Source organism: Palaemon carinicauda, chromosome 26, assembly GCF_036898095.1.
Source record: "Palaemon carinicauda isolate YSFRI2023 chromosome 26, ASM3689809v2, whole genome shotgun sequence".
Taxonomy (NCBI): Eukaryota; Metazoa; Arthropoda; class Malacostraca; order Decapoda; family Palaemonidae; genus Palaemon; species Palaemon carinicauda.
Window position 1 is genome coordinate 41,309,040 of NC_090750.1, and position 23,460 is coordinate 41,332,499.

The 23,460-nt window shown below is 45.9% G+C and overlaps 1 protein-coding gene across 1 annotated transcript in view; it reads right to left on the reverse strand.

The window, feature by feature from the left end:
- The window catches only part of LOC137619504 (minor histocompatibility antigen H13-like), a 75,561-nt gene that overhangs the window by 46,574 nt on the left and 5,527 nt on the right, over positions 1 to 23,460 (reverse strand). The window contains exon 2 of the mRNA XM_068349596.1: positions 4,906 to 5,004. Coding sequence (XP_068205697.1) covers positions 4,906 to 5,004 — 99 coding nt within the window. The remainder of the gene's footprint in view (positions 1 to 4,905; positions 5,005 to 23,460) is intronic.

Genomic DNA, 23,460 nt, shown 5'->3' on the forward strand with positions numbered 1-23,460 from the left:
ATTGAGGTGGGTACAAGTTGACTTATAACTGAAGTTAGGAAAAGTATTTTGGATATGGAAAGGACAATTATCTTTCGTAACAGTTTAGAATTATCGTAAGTTATCACTCTGTCATTAGCGGCAGTTTGCTATTGTGGATTAAACGCATAAGGAAAAAAAAATTTCCAGCTTTGCTACGAATTTAGGAATTTATATGGATACGGTAAGTAAAATATTTGTAATAACATAATGTTTACTAAATGTTTGTAATATCATTAGTTATGACTTAGATCATGTGTGTTTAATGCATTCGTTTGTTTATTATGATCGAAGATGGAGCGTAAACAAATGGAAGGTTTCCGTTTCAGGCGGCATCATAAAGAAAAACATTTCATAAATGGCATTCATTTCATTTATTTGAAAGTTCTAATAAAAAATAATTAGAACATTGGTAATAACAAATTCAACATATAATCTATACTTGGTAAAATTGCTGTCAATTCAAAAACACAGATGTATAAATGCGTCTGTTTCTTCGTTGTGATCAGAGTTAAACGTAAACAAAACATTGGTTGTCGTTTTCTATTCTGCTTTTTAGCATGTTTAGGAAACGCATGATATAAAATCGCCTTTATTTTGATAATTCTGGATTTTCAATCATACAACAAGCTAGTCTATAGAGTGATGGTTTTGCTATTCACCAGTTGTATTATACAATAGATATGACAAACATTAAAATTTGTCTGTATTTTGGGTTGTGTTGTAACGGGAAATATATAGTGTTTACACCTATCCTGGTTATAATTTTAACCATTTTTAAAGTTATTAGAACTTTAAAGTATATTAAATGTTTTATTTATTTACAAAAACAATTTGATATTATAAAGAAATACAGTATAGTACAAAGAAAGTATTGGAAATGGGTAGTAAACACATTTGAATAGGCAAATTGCTGGTTGCCATGGCCACAATGGAATTATTTCTGTTAGTTGTGTGTTTCGAAATTCGCGATTTTTCCATTTACACGAGGTCATTAATCGACCAAATTCTCGCATAATTCGGGACCCTACTGTAATTTGTATTTTTCATAACGATACAAACCTGAAGGTATTTATAGCAATTATATTTTCAGAAAAACTGGAAGACTAGCAATAAGACTTTTAGCGAGATGCAACTTCCCTACCGCTAGTTAGCAGAAAGGAAGGAGGGGTAGCCAGCCAGCCTGCTCACACAAACACCTGTGTTGTCTCGTCCCTTTTCATTGCAGGCAGGACTTAACTGGGGACAGGTGATAGCAGGCCAATTTGTATAAATAGCTCAAGGTTTGTGTCATTAGGAAACATACAAATTACTTCCAAATTTGTCATTTATTCCAGCAGTAAATACAAACCCTCGCTATTTATAAGGATTTCACTCATCCCTTAAAAGGGTGGAAGAATGAACCAACGATGGTACTGTATTTGACCAAGGGTTTTCCTGTACATGCTCTGCACGTAACATGGAGAAACCCTAAAACCTCGCCACAGAGATACGTGCAAAGCCCATTTAGCAGCATGAGTAATCTGTGTAATTGTGTGATACTAGCAGTGTGACTGGTCTAGGTAAGAATTCTGAGAAATGTAGGAATCTGAATCAACCATTATTATTGAATCCCAGCAGAAATGGTAATTTTATTGATCCTCCTGCAAATCCTCCCTGTGCTGACAATAAGCGATTGCACTCTGGGATTCTTTTGAGGTAGAGCCTCAAATTCCTTACTGGGCATAGTAACAGATGATCTGGGTCATCGGTTACATAACGGAGACTCGTTATCCTGAAGGAATTGAATTTACGATCCGCTACTCCCGGATTTTGAGTCTTGGCTACAAACTCAGGGACGAAGCTGGAGCTTACCTCTCCCAATCCCCTTGAATGGGTGATGTCATATGAGAGACCATGGAGTTTGCCGACTATTTTGGCCAAAGCCAAAGCGAGTAGGAACATCATCTTTAATGTTAGGTGGAGATCTCTTGCCCTGCGTAATGGTTCGTAAGGAGGACCCTTCAAGGACTACTGAATAACCCAAACCACGTTCGAAGGAGGAGGTCTCACTTCTGACGGAGGGCAAGTAAGTTCATAACTCCAAATGAGGAGGGAAAGTTCCAGCGAAGTAGAAATGTCTACTCCTTTCAGTTTAAAGGCAAGACTCAGGCTGAGCGATAGCCTTTTACTCCCGAAGATACACGAAGAACTCCTCTATTGCTGAAATAGTGACAGAGTGAAGATACCCCTTCCACGACACCAACCACAGACATTCCACTTCACCTGGTAGACTGGGGGCTGACGATCCAAATGACATGTTTTAATCCCAACCTACAATCGAACATAATTTATGGAAAGTAGAAATCTACTTATTCAGCAGAAAAAAAAAAAAAAGAGAGAGAGAGAGAGAGAGAGAGAGAGAGAGAGAGAGAGAGTGTGTGTGTATTCATATGAAAACTAAAATTAAGGTCTATAAACCATTTTAAACTGTGATACCATAGAGCATAGAGCATATGATATCCTACTAAACAAGAAAATGAAATAATGATATACAGTAAGAAAATATTGATAAAATATGACTTGCATGATTACCGAATCATGACTCATCATTAACACGTCAAAATTGACTTAGGACGCGTGTCTCTGTCCCTATTTCCTTCGTAAGTCGGCGACTACCTATATAGGCTTTTAGCAAGCGGTAAATATACCTCATGTGGTGAACCCCTCCCCTAAAATCCAGAATTGTCCTTCCTCACTCATTCATTCACACTGGTACAAAAATCTCTCTCTCTTAGTGAGCATCAGCACTGTAATCTGGGTCATCTTCAATCTTCCCTCTGTCTGATTTCCTATTTTGTCCCTAGCGTTTATGCTTCAAAGACTCCAGAGAATGCCTCTTCCTCTCTTTACCTTGGTTTATCATATATTTCATAATTAAAGCAGTTATATTCCCGGATCACATCCCAGGCTATTGATAGCCATATACTAAACTCATGGTATATTCGGTAAAATTTTTATCCTCATCAAAGCCCTTGGGGTGATAGGCTTTTTTTTTATAATCACAAATTTTACTACTTACTATGCAAGTGGTATTCCCATAATTTTCTTCGTTTCATGTCTACTTTTCCCAAGCAAACTGGCATAGTCCATGGCTCAGCAATAACAAATTGAATTGAACATATCAGCGTCTAATGTTATCAAAGGAGAATAACATGGATTTAGTATTTCATTTTTTCTATTTGACGAGAGCCAGAAGGTCCATTGTCAGAAAAACCTGAGGGCTCAACGTAACGGAAGCCCGACGGCTACATGTCCTGAGAACCCGAAGGTTCGGCAAGACGAGAACACGAAGTTTCAAACAAGCGTCTCCTCACAGCAGGGGGAGGAGCACACCCACTGTGAAAAGGGGTCAGAAACTTCTTGAACCCCCAAAGGGGAATGTGTAGCAGGTTTCTCCAGAGAGGGAGTCTGCTCTGTCACAAGCTTGTCACTGGGTCTATAGAGAGATCCTCCCTACGGGAAGAGGCGTATTCTTCAGTGTAAGTCACCTGCTGGTCACGAATTCTCTCTCGCAGACGAGAGAGAGGTCCTCCCGAAGGAGGATCTTGCGTCGAACTTTGCTTTCCCATCGCCCCAGGGAGAGAAACATCGTCCTCAGTGTCAGCCATAGGGGACCTAAAGTCCAACTGACGGACAGCAACACCAAGGTGGTCTGGTGCTGTGCCCACCGGGGAAAGCTCCACCTCCGAGGAAGTCGGAGTGCGCTTCCTCTCAGCACCCAACAGAAGGAGTTAAAAAAGAACATCCTTTGAAGGCCACATCTACAATAAATCAGAGAAAGAGCAGGAGCTCCCTGGGGGAAGGGCGGGACCGAATCACTAGGGGAAATTGTACGGTTCTTCGAGCTACAAGGTTGACCCGAGGTTAATAAGGCTGCACTGCTACTCAGCCGTTCCCCAGAGAGGACAGGTGCAGGAGCAGCTACAGGAAGAGATCAGGAGTCAAGGAAGTACCTATTTCGTCAACTTCAAGGAATACCCCCGAAGGAGAAGAATCTCGTTAAGACTTCTTCTTTTTTCCTGTGCCCAAACCTCTCTCACTAGGAGGTAGATCACTCAGGACAGGTGCTGTCCCAATCCCACCATTGGCCCTGACAAGCCGGACACAGTAGGTCAGGGTTCGTCTCTAAGGCAGACATTTAAGCACCGCAGAAGCGGCCTTTGGAACAAGGATGCGTACGCATGCCTGAAGAAATAAACACCTGAAAAAAAAGCAAAACAGAATTAATCAAATGGTAAGCCTCAATGGTGGGAGACCGAGCCAAAAGCAAAGTGGTTGTTCAGCCCAGGTGAGTGAGTGAGCAGGTAGCTGGCTAAGGCCCACCTCTCCCGCTAACTAGCGAAGGGGTAGTTATCCCTCTTATGGGTCATAACTACCCCTCTTATGGGTCATCTTTCATCTACGCCGAAAGTAATATCCCCTATAAATAGCAAGGGGTTTGTACAGAGTAATGAAACAACTGACTTATGAAAATTTAACCGTAGGCTGTGAGCAGCCCCCTTAACAGCCAAATCAAGGAACAACTGTATACATGTGTACTTGGAAGCAGCCGATGTCAAAATGAAGGCTGCTCTGTCAGGTGGGTCGGTGGGACTTAGCCCCCACCAAACAAGCAACAATGTCTACCATGTTAAAAGTTTAACAGCTGTTCAGCTTCATACTCCTACTAAAGGTAAGCGGTTTGTATTATGTGTATGAACAAACTTAGATTTTAAATAGCCAAACAAAGTACTGTACATTACTACTGTATTGTCTATGAATCTTACTTGAAGTAAACTATCAAAATTCACGATGATTACTGTATATAAAAACAAATCTCAACAACAGCATAAGTTCTCTCCTTACCGTAAATACAATGTACAGACTAAAAAGAGCACAAGATGCTATGACAGGGAACATGGCTGCATCTTTTGAAGTCATTGTGTCCACCTTTTCACCAGATGCCTGAAACCATATAAAGACATATGTACAAATAAGCTAAACTTGAGCCCACAAAAATAAGGTAAAAATTCAAGTAATATTAAATTACTCAGCAACACTTGACTACTTTTTTATCTCATACTTGTCAAGTCACCTTCCCATACTAATAACCAAAGACAAAATATTTGCCGAAATACTACACTTTCATCCATAACTAATGCTCTGCTCACAAAATTAGGGTTAATGATTACTCAGAAAAATCTAAATGCAGAGCATAATATCTAGTTATTAAATCAGTAAAGTTTTCTAGAGTAAAGGGCCAACAATAATAAACTCTTGAAATGAATAAACGTCACAAATATTAGGTAAGGTATAACAGGTTTGAAGAGAATCTGTATTTACTATACAAACCTAAATCCTTTACATAGGACAGAATAACAGCAAAGTTGGAAAATTTATAGCAGTTAATCTTTTATAACTAGGTGTAAAGAGGTGGCCTATAGTTACCAGCCATGCTTGCTCACCGAGAAATTACTTTGAATGAAGTCGGAACTTTCTAAATAGGTGGATGGTGATGGGAAAGTATGAGTAAAGGAGACTGGTTTGCATCAATCATCATCATTAGTTGTTACTGGTCCATCTTGCTTTTCCAACTAGGGTTGTGCTTAGCAAGCAATAATAACAATAATAATAATAATAATAATAATAATAATAATAATAATAATAATAATAATAAAAGGCCTCTTAGGCTTTTAGTAAGGCTCAGGTTTCTGATGCATAAGTTAATTGTGGTAGAACCATTTGATTAGATACTTTTCCTTTTAGAGAAAGTGGCATTTTACTTTTCATATTCCCATTTTGTTAACCAAAACCTATCCTTGCTATTTATTTGCATAGTTTGGAAAAATACAAATTATCTCCAAATATGACAAATTTGGTTATAGTTTATTTTTCCTAATCATATGCTGTATACCAGAGTTCTTAACTATGGATACAGATTTTAGAACAACCTGGTAGCAGGGAGAAGCACAGGCCCCCGTTCACTCATACCTTCTTCACTTTGATCGCAGAAGGAAGGTGATGGTGGGACAAGTATGCATAAAAATCTCAGGTTTGTAAGTTACAAAAGTACAATTTACTTCTAAATTTGTTATTTGTTTTTTACCAAATACAAACCTTCGGTCTTTGCTATGGCGACGCTTCTTAGGTGGGTGAAAGTCCCTTCAATTGGCTGAAACTTTTTGACTTGGGACCACTGAATTCGAGCATAATAAAGCAAGGAATGAGCATCCTGTCACAGTGCAAAAGCTATTACGAGCGTAAAAACATGATTGCTATGGCCTGTGTATAATCCACAAGCTCGTGAATATCCACAGAAGCGACCCGACGTCTCAAGAGAGGGGCGAATAAAGAAAAGAAAAAGGCCATTCATTTCCTTTTCATTCATCTCAGACTAACACTGTAACCTCTGTCCTCAAACAACTGCTAATAATTCTGCAGGGAGCTAAGGTAACTATAACACTTGCTATGCAATTACCATAGGACCTATCGAAATAGGGTCCTATTTGTACGTCTTGTAGGTATAGTAATGGGTAGTGAAGGTAGACTGGTTTTTCCATACCCACATTTGAAGTACCTGCATCACAAAAAAAGGTTCTTCTTGAAACTGCCTGTACTGATAAGCAATTGCTGGATTCATGGGAGAGATCCTCAAGTTCGTTTAAGTAGTGCCACAGCACTCATCCAGGACACAAAGGCAGCTAACCAGGATCGTTGGTTCTGAATTTAAATCTAGCAACTAACTCGGGGATGAAGCTTACAGATTTGTCCCCATTCCTGAGAATGGGTGATGTCGTAGGAGTAACCACGCTACCCCCTAACCCCTTAGCAGTGGTTATAGCAAGAAGAAACCATTTTACAAGTTAGATCATGGCTCAAAACCTGATATGACGACTCAAGTCCTTCTTTCCAGAAACGGATGATGTTCCACAAAGGTGGTCTCATTTATGACAGAGGCCAAGCCTGTTCCAACTCTGTATGAGCATGGACAGCTCTACCAAGGAGGAAATAGCAACCCCTTTCAGTCTAAAGACTTAAGGCTGAACAATAAGACAACCACTGAGGCCAAGCAGTTTTCCTCTCAATGAAAAAGGTACAAATTCCGCTATTAAAAATAAAAATATCACAAATTTTAAGTAATTTGTATTTTTCCTAACAGTACTTACCTCAAACTACTTTCTTAGGAGTATCTGGGATCTCCTCCCTAACCGACCAAGAATTTTGCGCAGTTCCCCCTATCTCTGTTTTCCCTTGTCGGGTCCCTCCGTGGCGGATGGATATGTGCCGAGGCGACCCGGGTTCAGCGAGCATGGGTGCGCTGCTAGGTCTCTGTCGCCAGTAAGCATATGTGTTCTACTTCGAACTCCTGTAAGTCACCTGGGGCAGGATGGGCGGGCAATAACCCGAAAGTAGTTCGAGGTAAGTACTGTTAGTATTTCAGTATCTCTACTGCTGGATGGGATAGGGGCTGCAAAAAAGTACCGCCTTGCTTTTTTATGTAAGCAATCACCCATAAGTGACCTGCCGGGAACTGGTGGAACTCTTAAAGGGCCAGATATACAACCTTCATCTCTAGGAGATTTATGTTAAGGTACTTTTTGGACTCTGACCAAAGGTCTGAGGTCGTGTGGTGCAGCATTTGGACCCCTTACCCTTCTTTCGATGCATCCGAAAACAGCACCACATCACGGACAAGAAGATCAACACCCTCAAGCAGATTCTCGTCTGCCAGCCACCATCCGAGGTCCGTCCTATCCTCGGGTCCAATGAGGATCAGTGTCCAGGGAATCAAAGGTCTGATTCCAATCGGACTTCAGGCACCACAGAAGATATTGAATTCTGAGGCAAAGGTTGGGAACTAGGCAGGCCAAGGATGATAAGTGTCCAAGGAGACATAGCCACTTCTGGGCTAGGAGTTCTTCTCGTCTGAGAAAAGGCCTTGCAACCTTCTTCAGCCTGGCTATCCTGTCGTTTGATAGGAAAGCTTTGTGAAATTTGGTATCTAACATCATGCCCAGGTATACCAGTCTTTGAGTGGGAAGCAGGTACGACTTCGAGGTTTACTATGATCCCCAGACCTTGGCAAAGCCTCAGAAGTTTGTCTCGGTGATGAAGAAGGGTTGTCACCGAGTCTGCTAGGATCAGCCAGTCGTCTAGGTAACGTAGGCAACGGATGCCAAGCCTGTTTGCCCAGGATGACACTAGGCAAGCACTCTTGTGAAGACCTGAGGTGCTGTGGGAAGGCCGAAACACAGAACCTTGAACTGGTATAGTTTGTTGTCGATGTTGACTCTTAGATACTTCCTTGAAGACACATGGACTGGGATCTGGAAGTGTGTGTCCTTTAGATCCAGTGTACACATGTAGACCTGTGGCATTATTGCTAGTCTGACCGTGTCTGCTGTCTCCATGCTGAACGAAGTCTGTTCGACAAGCTTGTTCAGTGCCGAGAGGTCGATGAGCGATCTCCGACCTCCAGATGCCTTTTTCACAAGAAAAAGTCGATTGACGAAGGCGGAGGACCCGTCAAGGACCTCCTGGAGAGCGCCCTTCTCCAACATGATCTGGACTTTGCCCCCAAGGGCCTGCCCATTTGCTGATCCCATCGCAAAGGAGCTCACAGTTCACTTAGTCAGTGGAGGGAGAGATAAGATGAACGGAACACGATACCCTGAACGATTCACAGAGACCATCCAAGGTTCGGCCCCGAGCTGCATCCACGTAGTGCAGCAGCTTTGCAAGCCTCCCCCCCACTGGTGGACAAGCAGGAGGATCGCCTATCCCAGCGCTTGCGGCTTCTGCTGCCACCTCTCTGGTGTTTTCCCCCACAGTTAAGACTTGTTGCCTTTCCGGACTTTGACGGTAAAGGCCTTTTTAGACACCTTAATGTTCACTGCCGTTTCACTAGGTGAAGGTTTCAGTTGGCTAGTCTTTGGAGGGGCTGGAGGTCTGTAGGGCCGCAATGTCAGGGCCCTATGAAAGAGGGAGTCCGTGTTGGACTTTCTCCACCTCTCCGCAGCCTGCTCGACGTCCGTAGGCTCAAAGAGGAGGGAACCCTTCAGGGAGGAGTTCCTGAGCCTAGCGATCTTAGCATTTGGGACTTGCTGGTGGAATCTCTCAGCCACCGCATCCGTTCGCTTCAAGATGGTATTGGCCCACAGGTCCACTACCAGGCTAGCCAGAAACTCAACGGTGCGGGTGCCGGAGAAATGGAAGGTCTCCATAGCCTTCCTTACCAGGAAGGCTATGGTCCGTACCAGGAAGGCTATGGTCCGTACCAGGATTCTCACAGATCCCAATCAAAGATCCCGCCAAGAAGTCGCCTGTATGGCGTACTTCGCAACCTTCTCTTGGTTCACAATCTCCGATGCCAAAAACATGACCCCGAGGCGAAATGAGCCCCTCTAGAGAGACTCCCTAAGTCAGTTCTTCAAGTGAGTGGTGAAGAGCGACAGTCGAGCGAGCAAGGCTTATCCAGGATCTCATAATACCTCCTCTGGTTAACACCCGAAGGTAGGAGTAGTTTGCGGACGAGTTTGAACAGTACGATGCAGAGTAATCCGAAAACTGTGTGGTGATCTTACGCCGAGCACCTTTCCACCCCCATGACCAGGGCAAGGCTGCATTGGACTTAGGGGTCTTCTGAGTGCCCAAGACAAGGTCCAGGACTATGTTTTTGCCTTCTTCTGGGTCTGGTAACCTGTTGAGGTCCCTCATAACAGTCAGATCCCACCAAAAGGAATGTTCTGACTCCCTCTGGTTTCCGTCTGAAGGTGGGCTGGAAGCGATATCATCATTATCCACAGCCAAGTCTCGCCCCGAGGTGGGTCACGGTCGTCAACAGAAAAGCTAACTCAGCTCTTGAACCCCTCTGTGGTCCTTGCTGAAGACTTTGGTACTGTCTTGAAATCCTTAAATGCTTAGAATATAGAAATCTACTTTTGATGGCATTTGTGGACTGAAAAAGCCTTTGATAGTGCGCACCGGTCAATTTTGCGGAGAGTCCTATGTTATAATGGAATCCCTCTTAAATATGTGAATTTGATTAAAACTATTCATGAGCATAGTAATTGCAAAGTTAAGGTTAGTGGAGTTCTATCAAATTAATTTCCACTGAACAGCAGAGTACCCTCAAGGGAATGTGTTGTCACCTATGTTGTTTATCTTCCTCATGGATTCTGCAATGTGAAGAACATTTGGAGAGGGTGGAGAAGGATTGGACTGGATTGGCAATCGGAAATTAGCAGATCTAAAGCTGATGATACTGTCCTTATTAGCAGAACATCACAGGATTTGCAATGTTTGCTTACCACTATACATGAAATATCACATGAGGTTGGGCCCAAGATAGCCTAAATAGCAGAAAGAGAGATGATGAGAACGGAATATGCAATGGAAGATGAAATATCATTGGAAGGAGAAAAGAATAGAGGTAAAACCATTTAAGAATTTAGGAACGATGATCTCCAATACAGGGTCTTTAGAATATGTTATTTTCATTAGTAAAATAAATTTTTGAATATACTTACCCGATAATCATGTAGCTGTCAACTCCGTTGCCCGACAGAATTCTACGGGAGGGATACGCCAGCTATCACTATACTAGAAGGGGGTGTACTCACAAGCGCCACCTGTGGCCAGGTACTACAGTACTTGTTGTTGACGCCACCTCACTTTTTCCTCGGTCCACTGGTTCTCTATGGGGAGGAAGGGTGGGTCAATTAAATCATGATTATCGGGTAAGTATATTCAAAAATTTATTTTACTAATGAAAATAACATTTTTCAATATTAAACTTACCCGATAATCATGTAGCTGATTCACACCCAGGGGGGTGGGTGAAAAACCAGTGTACAAGACTAAAGGATAGCTAAGTATCCCGTATTTCATATAATCAGTTATCCACAATAACAATGAAATAATAAGTACCTGGTAAGGAAGTCGACTTGAACCGTTACTCTGCCTTTAATAAGATCGTCTTCCTTACTGAGCGCAGCGTTCCTCTTGGAAGGCTGAATCAACTCAAAGGTGCTAAAGTATACAGGGCTGCAACCCATACTAAAGGACCTCATCACAACCTTTAACCTCGGCGCTTCTCAAGAAAGAATTGACCACCCGCCAAATCAACAAGGATGTGGAAGGCTTCTTAGCCGACCGTACAACCCATAAAAAGTATTCAAGAGAAAGGTTAAAAGGTTATGGGATTATGGGAATGTAGTGGCTGAGCCCTCGCCTACTACTGCATTCGTTGCTACGAATGGTCCCAGGGTGTAGCAGTACTCGTAAAGAGACTGGACATCTTTGAGATAGAATGATGCGAACACTGACTTGCTTCTCCAATAGGTTGCATCCATAACACTCTGCAGAGAATGGCTCTGTTTGAAGGCCACTGAAGTAGCCACAGCTCCCACTTCATGTGTCCTTACCTTCAGCAAAGCAAGGTCTTCTTCCTTCAGATGAGAATGTGTTTCTCTAATCAGAAGCCTGAATAGTAAGAAACTGAGTTCTTAGAACTTGGAAAAGAAGGTTTCTTGATAGCACACTATAAGGCTTCTGATTGTCCTTGTAAAGGTTAAGACCTTTTTAGATAGTACCTAAGAGCTCTAACTGGGCAAAGTACTCTCTTCAGTTCATTCTCCACCAAGTTGGACAGGCTTGGGATCTCGAACGACTTAGGCCAAGGACGTGAAGGAAGCTCGTTTAGCAAAAACCGAGCTGCAAGGAACATGTAGCCGTTTCAGATGTGAAAACAATGATCCTGCTGAAGGCGTGGATCTCACTTACTCTTTTAGCTGTTGTCAAGCACACGAGGAAAAGAGTTTTTAATGTGAGGTCCTAAAAAGAGGCTGATTGGAGAGGTTCAAATCTTGATGACATAAGGAACCTTAGGACCATGTCTAGATTCCAGCCTGGAGTGGACAACCGACGTTTCTTTGAGGTCTCAAAAGACCTAGGGAGGTCCTGTAGATCTTCGTTGGTGGAAAGATCCAAGCCTCTGTGGCGGAAAACCGCTGCCAACATACTTCTGTAACCCTTGATCGTAGGAGCTGAAAGGGATCTTACTTTCCTTAGATATAACAGGAAGTCAGCAATCTGGGTTACAGTGGTACTGGTTGAGGAAACTGCATTGGTCTTGTACCAGCTACGGAAGACTTCCCCTTGAGACTGATAGATTCTGAGAGTGGATGTTCTCCTTGCTTTGGCAATCGCTCTGGCTGCCTCCTTCGAAAAGCCCCTAGCTCTTGAGTGTCTTTCGAAAGTCTGAAGGCAGTCAGACGAAGAGCGTGGAGGATTGGGTGTACCTTCTTACGTGAGGTAGACTTAGAAGGTTCACTCCTAGAGGAAGAGTCCTGGGAATGTCGACCAGCCATTGCAGTACCTCTAAGAACCATTCTCTCGCGGGCCAGAGCGGAGCCAACCAACGTCAGCCGTGTCCCTTTGTGAGAGGAGAACTTCTGAAGTACCCTGTTGACAATCTTGAACGGCGGGAATGCATACAGGTCGAGATGGAACCAATCCAGCAGAAAAGCATCCACGTGAACTGCTGCTGGGTCTGGAATCGGAGAACAATACAACAGGAGTCTCTAGGTTATCGAGGTAGCGAACAGATCTATGGTTGGCTGACCCCACAGGGCCCAAAGTCTGCTGCAAACATTCTTGAGAAGGGTCCACTCTGTGGGGATGACCTGACCCTTCCGGTTGAGGTGATCTGCCATGACATTCATACCGCCCTGAATGAACCTCGTTACCAGTTAGCTTTCGATCTTTAGACCAGATGAGTAGGTCCCTTGCGATCTAGAACAACTTCCACGAAAGAGTCCCTCCCTGCTTGAAGATGTAAGCCAGGGCTGTGGTGTTGTCAGAGTCCACCTCCACCACTTTGTTAAGCTGGAGGGACTTGAAGTTTATCAAGGCCAGAATAACTGCCAACAACTCCTTGCAATTGATGTGAAGTGTCCTTTGCTCCTGATTCCATGTTCCCGAGCATTCTTGTCCGTCCAAAGTCGCACCCCAGCCCGTGTCTGATGCGTCCGAGAGGAGACGGCGGTCGTGTTTCTGAACAGCCAAAGGTAGACTTCCTTGAGAAGAAAGCTGTTCTTACACCACGCGAGAGAAGACCTCCTCTCTTCGGAAACAGGAACTGAGACCGTCTCTAGCGTCATGTCCTTTATCCAGTGAGCAGCTAGATGATACTGAAGGGGGGGGAGGTGGAGTCTCCCTAACACGATGAACAGGGCCAGCGATGAAAGTGTCCCTGTTAGACTCATCCACTACCTGACTGAGCATCGGTTCCTTCTCAGCATGCTCTGGATGCATTCTAGGGCTTGGAAGATCCTTGGGGCCGACGGAGAAGCCCGAAAAGCTCGACTCTGAAGATCCATACCCAAGGAGACAATGGTCTGGGATGGGACGAGCTGAGACTCCTCAAAATTGACCAGGAGGCCCAGTTCCTTGGTCAGATCCATAGTCCATTTGAAAATCTCCAGACAGCGACGACTTGTGGGAGCTCTTAAAAGCCAGTCGTCTGACGGAGCCGGACACAAGATCATGGTACTGCTGCACAGTCTGTGAACTGTCAACCATGGGCAAGCGAGGAAGTACAGTGACAACCCGAATCTGTCTAGACTGTCTGGGTCGTACAGACAACTCCTTATCGGGTTGCTGAGGTTGCCGCACTGCGTCACAACAAGTCACTTCTGCTGGTTGTTGAACGTCTTCCCCGTGACACATTGACTCCGTAAACAAAAAAATCCTCTAACAAGGACTAAGCTTGGACTGCATGTCTTGCAACACAGCTCAAGGTCTATGGGAGCAGGTGTGGTAACAGACGGGATTAGCGACTGAAGTGGAACCATTACCTTCCCTGGAAGCATGTTATGCTTAAATAAAAGTCCATAGGAGGCTACGCAGCTAAAGGCTCCCTCCAAATGACAGAGTCCTCAAGGGAATATCAGAAGGAGGGAGAAAAGAACTTTCTCATCTACAGGGACCATATCCTAGAAAAGCTAAGTTCTCTCAGTGAGGGTTTCACTGGTGCAAAAGCAGCAGACTAGAAGGCAACGTTATGAAACTGCTTGACAGTCTAGTGAGTTGGCAACAACCAAAGATGTGTGACTGAGAAGCATGCGGTAAGGTATGCAGAGCATGTAGTATGCAGAGTATGCTGTATGCAGAGCATGCTGTATGTAGAGCATGTTGTATGCAGAGCATGCTGAATGCAGAGCATGCTGTATGCAGAGCATGTTGTATGCAGAGCATGCTGAATGCAGAGCATGCTGTATGCAGAGCATGTTGTATGCAGAGCAAGCTGTATGCAGAGCATGCTGTATGTAGAGCATGTTGTATGCAGAGTATGCTGAATGCAGAGCATGCTGTATGCAGAGCATGTTGTAAGCAGAGCATGCTGTAAGCAGAGCATGCTGTATGTAGAGCATGCTGTAAGGTAAGCAGAGCGTGTGCATGGCGTTTAACATTTCTCAGAAATTCCATGACCAGTGCTAGAGTGCTTTATGCATGCTTGCATGGGGTTTTAATATCAACATAATATTTACCTTACATTCATAACTCATGATTCATATTTTTGCCATATTTTGCGATATTGTTAAAAATATATTGCAAGGAATACAAATATATTTTTATAAGTAATACAAATAACCTCCATTATCATAATGTTTGAAAATGGAGGTAAGGTATGCTGAACAGCAGAGTCAGAACGAGCTGGAACAACAATAGTTGTGGTTTCCTCTTCAAGACTCTGTTGAGGGAACACCTGAGGCTCAGTCTGCAAAGGCTGATCAAAAGAAGTAGCAGAAGGTAGGCGCATGGGTGGAGGAGGCTGACTCCTGGCATGAGTGGCTGAACTCAAGGGTTGCGCTTGCTGAGTGGTTGGCGGATGCGTAGTAGCAAGTTCCTGAGGAACGAGTTGAGGTTCCTGCGGTGTGAGCTGAGAGCGAAAAGGTAGTGGCTGCGCAGAACGCAGTAAAAGTCTCGCAAGTTGAGGCTCCTGAGGCGCAAGGCTAAGGTGTTGAGGTGCTTGCCTTGAGGAGGGTTGAGCTCGCTGCAGCGAGAGCTGAGGAGACTGACTCATGGATGGGAGAGGTTGTTGTACCTCAAGCGAGTGTTGCCTCACTGGTGGAACAGCAAGTGGAAGCGGAGGCTTATACCTCTCTTCCTCCTGTTCCCATAGCTGAGGTTGCCTTAAGGAAGGCGGAGGGAGCTGCACACCACTGGGATCAGTAAACTCATAACGTGGCTCAACATCGTACGCCTGGCAGGCGGTACTGCGGCCAGGCGGAGCGAGCGCAGGCGGAGCGAGCGCAGGCGGAGGCGCAACCTTCTCAGCCCGACACTCACGCATCAAGACCGAAAGTTGTGACTGCATGGACTGCAGTAGAGTCAACTTGGGGTCGGCAGACACTAAGGTCTGCTGAGGTAAAGCCTTAACAGCAGAGATCTGTTGCGGCAGAACCTTATTCCTCTTAGGCGGAGTGCATTCAACTGATGACTGCGGCGAGTCAGAGCTAACCCAATGACTGCATCCGGGTTGTTGAACTCTAACTTCGTACGTCTGGCATAGGTCTGGACTTTACGTTTAAGAGGTCTTGAGACCTGAGACCAGCGTTTTCTCCCCTAAATTTCTTCTGCAGACGAGCAAAATAAGGGCTCAATCGTCTGCGGGTGGGAGTGACGGTCTCGGTAAGACACGCCCACAACCACCGAGGATACTTCTGTGCGCCGATCAAGGCCTGCTGAACCCTTTTGCCCTTCGACATTGCTTCTCCCCTGGGCTTGGGAGCTTGCAAGAGGTCCCGGACTGGGAGGACGACTGGCCCGCACAGAAGTACCCTCACGCACAACACTGACACACTTTGCGCTAATCACTTATCACTTTGATTTTCTGTTTGCACTTATTTCACTGAACTCGAAACTTTAAGTGGTTTGTAACTGAAACACGCAATTCTATCCTTTCTCAAAAGTTAGTAATTGCGAAAACAGAATTACAATGTAACAGAAAAATCTAATGAAAGATAAATAATTCAGTGGCTGGAAAGAGACTAAACACTAGATCACTCTAGAAACGTTTACCTTCTTCCCCTAAAGAGACTAGGGAGAAGAGCAAAAACGATAACAACGTTACTCGCTTGAATGAAACGTTTATCCTCCTCTTTCTCCCTCCGTCTCTATCTCTCTCTCTCTCTCTCTCTCTTGACTTAGAACCTGAGAGAAGAGCCCAATCATATATATCGTTAAAACATATTATTGTTAAAGGAAAAAACTGAAATATTTCCCAAAATGAAAAGTTCCTTTATTAGGATTAAAACCATTAAGTTAAGAAAGAATGAACAAAACGCTAGACACGGTTACTCTTACTGCAACGTGAAACCGTGAAAATTCTTTCTCTATCGTAACGATAGAGCGCAAGTTGAACGTTCTGAACGTCAACAACTGCAGAGACAAAACAAAACGTTAGTTCAACTTTGAAAACAGTACGAGACTATCAAAGAAATTCTTTCAAAGACATTAAAATAGCATAATATGTTAACAGGTAAAACCGAAATGACGGGCTCAAAGTTAATTAACTTCGGTACCAAGAAAAGACCGCCTACTATTAGGAAGGTCGAATATAAACAAATATAAAAATTAATTTTAATAAGTTTATAATAAAAGGAAGTTAATCGAAGAGGCCTATAAGAGGCGGAGAGATATAAAATAAATCTATAACTTTTGTTAAGCAAAATTAAGAAAGAGAGTCTATACTCTCTTATACACCAACACTTCCGTCTAAGGGAAGGGTCGGCCATTTAAAGGTGAAAGAGAGTTCATACTCTCTTCGTCACCATAATTAATCAAATTAATTCCAAAAGCTAACTAAGCTAACATAGAAGTTTCCAGTATAGCGAATAGCTGCAAATTTTAGAGAAATACTTCACCAAACCGTGAACAATACTCCAAAATCATAAGCGTATCCAAGAACGTCTTGCCGGAAGCACGACAGAGGAAAAAGTGAGGTGGCGTCAACAACAAGTACTGTAGTACCTGGCCACAGGTGGCGCTTGTGAGTACACCCCCTTCTAGTATAGTGATAGCTGGCGTATCCCTCCTGTAGAATTCTGTCGGGCAACGGAGTTGACAGCTACATGATTATCGGGTAAGTTTAATATTGAAAATAAGAGTTTAGTGAAAGATTGACAAAAGCAAATCAGACAATGGCTAGGATAAGTAAAATAAAACCAGTACCAAAACGGATGGCCTATTCCTTGGCTAGCCTACTATCCATAATCCATATTTCTTGAAGATCATAACTTGAAGGTATTTTGTAGAATGTATCACCTCGAAGATCAAAGGTTATCACGATCTCGGCGCTCTTCATCGAGAAGGCGTTCTAGCTCTAGAGCCTCATGCTCACGACCGAAGGTCATCACGGTCTCGGCGCTCTTCTCTTAGAAGGTGTTCCTGTTCACGAGTTAAATGCTCACGATCCCGGTCATCACGATCAAACGATCATGAGCTAGACGTTCTAGATGTAGATCTGGACATTCGCTATGATCGAGATCATGAGGACGACGCTCTCGTTCGTGCGGGCGACGTACACACTCGCGAGAGCACTGTTCACGTTGTCAACGACCTGCAGAGGAAGAACCTTCGGCTCCCACAACTAGCGTTCCCAAGGTTTCACAAGCTCCTCCAAAACCCTCCATCCTGGACGGGCAGCGTCCTCCGCGAAAGGAGTCCAGGGAAGCCTGTAATGCTGAGATGAACAGGAGGTCCCCTGTGGCAGGTCCCTCTTGGGACCCTGTTGACGACTTAGACCTACCCCAGGCTCCTATGAATGTGAGTTTGGAGGTAGATGATTCTCTGGATACCGACGAGGTATATCTCCTTGAGCAGCTAGTTCAAACTTCCATTCAGAAAGAGCGCAAGGAGTCAGGGCATACCTTCTGGCAGGTCTTAGTTTGTATAAGGGCTATTAACAAGCTGTAAGATCCTGGTACTACCTCCAAAGAAGGAAAGGAAATGGTCATAGATGAGATCTTCGGAACTCAAAGACCCCCTAAGACGGCTAGAATTCGATTGAAGGTAAACAGTAGCTAACGACCGGCAGTCCCCCACCTCTAACAGGTGGATAACTACCTGCCCGGTCGTTAACGACCTTGTTAAGGCTTTTCTGCCGTATTTTCCAGCTCGCGCTAGAATATCTCCTATAGTAAAGAATGAGGGTTTGTATCAGTGTAGGAACAAACCTACTTTGGACAAATTTACTTGAAAGACATCATTCTGGTCAAGTATAATTTTCTTGTTAACCAATCACAGCTTAAAATACCCAAACATGACAAATTCGGAGATAATTTGTATTTTTCCTAACCATACAAACCTTAGCTATTTACATAGGTTTACATTCGGCGTAGCTGAAATGACAAGCCATTAGAATTTTAACGAGGGTGTATTAACCCCGCACTAGTTAGCAAGGGGGTAGGGGAGTGGTAGCTAGCTACCCCTCCCCCCCTCACACACCGGTGAACTGCTTCACTTCACTTAGAGGTAGGACTTGCCCTGGGGGACAGGGCTGGCGGGCAAATATGTGTAAATAGCTAAGATTGTATGGTTAGGAAAATTACAAATTATCTCTGAATGTCATTTGTTCCGTAACCGAAATACAAACCACGCTATTTACATAGGGTGAATTACCCTTAGGAAGGGTGGAAAGTCCCCAGCCTTACTGGCTTTGGCTTACCCGGGGACTCAGAATCCAAGTGAGCAGCACTCGAGAAAAAGAATCCCTGCACCTCGCAAGTTTCTTGCTACGCAAGAAACGTGCGGCCTACATAAGCTTGTGTGTGGAGGGAAGAAGTGTGACTTGTCCTAGGAAGTCGACCTGAAGTCCTTTAGCTGGAATTCTAGGCTAGGACGTTCCCAATGCCACCTCGTCAGGGTATGGGGGACGCGACAGTATTAGCTTAATACTAGGAACACAAGGAAGCATGGTTTACCTGCAGAGGTTTGAGGTCAGCTATGCAGAGAACCCAGGATGCTGCTTTCCCCAAGAGAGGGGAGGATGAAGAAAGAAGTAAGGGCCAGACATACTTCTTTCATTCATGCAGTCTAAAACCGGATAACAATGCCCTCAACCTTCTGCTACCTGTCCATTAAGGAGCCTGAGGTTAGACCAGCTGTTGTGTAGCCACCACAGGGCCGATAGAAAACGTATCGAGGCTCCTGTGGGTCACGTCCTGCAGGTAGTGGGCTGTGAAGGTCATTAGACGCTTCTAGACGCCAGCTTGTAGCACCTGCGTCACAGTAGTTCCTCTTGAAGGCCAGAGACGTTGTGATGCCTCTGACATCGTGTGCTCTAAGGCGACGTGACGGAGGAGGATCTGGATTCAGGGCGTGATGGATGACCCTTTGAGTCCAGGCTGAAAAGGCATTCTTGATGACCCTCCCCTCCGTCCTCCCTGTGCTCCCAAACAGGGCTTGCACGTGAGGACGAACTGCAGCTGTTCTTTAAGATAACCCCTCCGACTCCTTACTGGGTATACTGTAGTAGGAGAAGGTCTGGGTCATCTGTTACAGAACGGAGACTCGAAATCCTGAAGGAGTCGAACCGAAGGTCCGGGACTCCAAGATTTTGAGTCTAGTAACCAACTCAGGGACGAACCTGAACGTTACCTCCACCTATCCTCTTGAATGGGCGATGTCGTACGAGAGACCCTTCCACGGAATGGTGGAGAGGAAGGGCTAAACCAGGTTCCCCCATGATCTCAAGTACCTCCTCTGCTGCGGCTGACAGGCGCAGCGTCAGCGACTCCCGCTGCGGGGAAGGGAATCGAACGATCCTGAGGAGTAGAGATGATGGGGCCTGCCTGAAAAGAAGGAGAAGAATGTTGCCCAGACCTCTCTGAAGATTCTTCCTGCTCTTGCATGTGCCATGCTCTGTGTTTACGGGGTGAAGATCGTGATCTGGAAGTACGCTCTCCAGAAGACTCGGCAGGTTGCCCGTGTTGCGAAAACCCGACGGGAATCGCGGTCGAAATCGCCCTGGCGCTCGCGCGATGGTAAATCGTTGGTGCGCGCACGGCCGGGCATGCAGGTGAGGGCGAGCGCTGGCAGTCGGGAGACCGATGGCGCGTTGGCGAGCGATGGCTCACTTGCGGGAATCGCGCTGGCGCTCGCGCGATGGAAAACCGTTGGTTCGCGCGCAGGCGAACATGGGTGCGCATGTGCGCGGGCGTGTGGGCGCGCGGTCGTACAGGCGAGCGCAGGCGGCCGGGAGACCGATGGCGCGTAAGCGAGCGATGGCGCGCTGACGAGCGATGGCGCGTTTTGGCGAGCGATGGCGCGTTTTGGCGAGCGATGGCGCGTTTTGGCGAGCGATGGCGCGCTGACGAGCGATGGCGCGTTTTGGCGAGCGATGGCGCGTTGCGACCGATCGCGTACAGGAGAGTTAACTAGTGGGCGCGTGGGAAACCTACGACGATTGAAGCGTTGGCGCGTTGAATACGGTTGCGCGCAGGCGAAGAATCGCGCGGGGGCGTAAGGAGAGCCCATGGGTGCCTGTGAGCGCCCGTGCGCTAGCTTAGGTGTCTCCTGGGCGGCGCGGTGAAGTGAAACCGTGCTGGCGCGTTGGCGTTCTGGAACTGGAACCGCTCGTGGGCGCGAAACTTCAGAAGGGCGCTGCGAGTCCAAAAGAACCTGTGAGCGCCTGTGCGCTAGCGTAGGAACTTCTTGAACTGCGCGCGACGAGGCAGGAACCAGGAGATCGTAGGAGCGTAGTTGCGTGGCCAGAAGATATGCGCAGCCAGACGATATCAGCGAGGGTGCAGAACAGAGCGATCGTCGGCGAGGAGGCGAAGGAATAAATTCCCTGCCTGCGGCCAGATCCGAAGATCGTGGGCGCGTGGGCGAACGTTGGCGCGTATTGCGCACATCACGAAAGGGGGCGCAGATGCGCGCTGGCGAGCAGGTGAACGTGGAGTCCAGTGAAGAAATAATCTCCCTGCTTGCGTCCAGATCCGGAGATCGTGGGCGCGAGGGCGAACGGTGGCGCACATTGCGCACATCAGAAAAGGGCGATCAGATGTGCGCCGGCGAGCAGGGGATTGTGGGCGTTCAGGAGACCGTTGGTGCACGTGGCGCGTAGCCGCACAGAAGGACTCAGAAGAGTTGGCGATCAGGAGGAGTGTTGATTCAGCAGAAGTCTGGTCCACAGCAGGAGGGCATTTGCGAACTACTGCGCGCGAGCGCGCAGGAGAACAAGGTTGCACAGGTAAAAACCTAGCACAAAAGGGACTTACTCACATTGCGAGATAAGCCCTTTGCCCCGAAGGGACCGGTGCCCGTTTGGAAAACGGGGTGGAGTGGCGCCCACTGCGCTTCTGCGTCCAGGAACGGAGAAGGAAGACAAGAAGATCTGGGGGTGTCGGAGATCGCGAACGAACTGCCGACAGGTCTAGCGAAGCAGCTGCAACGGTCTGTTCTCGTCGAGGAGGATCCTCTGTGGCTGAAGATGAAGACAACCACGGACAGGAGCACCATCATCAGTCCTCCGAAGAGGAGTCTCTGTTAGTGAACTCCCCCGAGGGGGAGAGACTCGCAGGAGACCGTTGGACTCAGCTGCCCCCTCGAAGGATGTTCGGAGGGGGAAACTGAGGCTTCAGCAACAACAGCAGGGGAGTCCTCCGAAGAGGAGTCTCTAAGAGTGTCCTCTCTCGCGAACGAGAGAGGTGAACACTTCATAGAAGAGACAGGAAGAACTGATTAAGGCGCCCCTTAGGGCCGTTGGATCAGCAAGCTGACCATAAAGAGCAACCCTCCGAAGAGGAGCTCCTGCAGCTGCTCAGCGCCTTAAGCGTAGCTGCAAGTGCGACCGCTCAGCACCAAGAGCATAATCGCACGAACTCCATGGTCCGGCCTTGCAACCGCTCAGCCCCTTGAGCATGGTTACAAAAGCGGTCGCTCAGCACCAAGAGCATAACCGCCCGAGGACCAGAAAAAATTAAGGTAAGAGAAGTTGCCCCCCCCTGAAGGGGAAAAAACTCATACCTGGGAAGGGAACCTCCCTCGGAAGGGAAGTTACCCACCCATGGAGGCGAACCTCCTGAGCGTTTTAAATGAACTAAGGAGCTGACAGTTGTCACGGGAGAACTTCTAGGAGAAGGGAACACGCCCATGACGAAGTCGTGGAGGAGGCGGCAACAGCAGACTCCCCAGGCCCCAACAGGACAGCTCTGCTTCGTTGGCACATTAGGCAAACGAAAAACTAGATAGTTAACTGTGAAAATAAAACAATTAGTTAACATTTATTCCCCCGGGGGAACTCCGAAGAGGAACCCGAGGGAAAAGAACATAAGAATTACGCACCAGGAATGCGCCCTCCTCCCCCACTGACACTCACGGGAAGGGGGAGGAAGGCGGAGAACTGTAACAAAAAAGAATTATAACAATTATAATTATGTAATTCATCTAAGAATGTTCACTAATAGTATGAACGAATGAACCCCGAAGGGAAGCGTTCTACACAGAAGCTGAAAAGTTAACAAATACAATTAGATTTAATTAAAAATAATTGAGACAAAATAAACAGAGTAGCAACTCATCCCGCAACGGGAAGGAAGCTACCGTAATACGTAATAGAAATAAAAGAGTGAACGACCACAAGGAGAGAGAGAGACCGTAGTCAAACTAAACTCACATGTTCCCTACGCTGATAGACCAAGTTCCCCGTAGGGAAAGAGGAACAGCGGAGAAACAGATTAATAAATAAAGTCCAGCGATGACGATTCCCCACAGCGCCCGCCGAAGGGAGACCGAAGGACCAAGGGAGAGATCGCGACCCATGAAAAGTCACCGTGGTGGCCTGGGACCACACGGAGAAGTTGTCGTACAAATGAGTGGACTTCCTACACACACACACAGCACAAACACTGAAAAGGAAACTTACTGTATTTCTATACTCAAATATATACATAAACATAAGAATGTTTACATATATATTAAGTATAAGAAAAGTAAGTAATTAAGTAAGACAAAACATTAATGGCTGCCATGCGAGGACGGGACAGAGACGTCTGTTCATAGTCCGAGCCCAAAGTGAAGTGAAGCAGTTCACCGGTGTGTGAGGGGGGGATGGGTAGCTAGCTACCACTCCCCTACCCCCTTGCTAACTAGCGCGTGGGTAATACACCCTCGTTAAAATTCTAATGGCTCGTCATTTCAGCTACGCCGAAAATAAACCCTATGTAAATAGCGTGGTTTGTATTTCGGTTACGGAACAAACCATATTTCAGCATGTTTTCTCTCCTCAATCATCTCAAGGTAGCCACTGCCCAGGGACCCATCTTAAGTGAGCATCCTTTAGTCCCTATGTGTGTCATACTTGTTAGTTGTGCATGTATGGATCGTTCTTTAGAAAAGTGTATTGGCTGT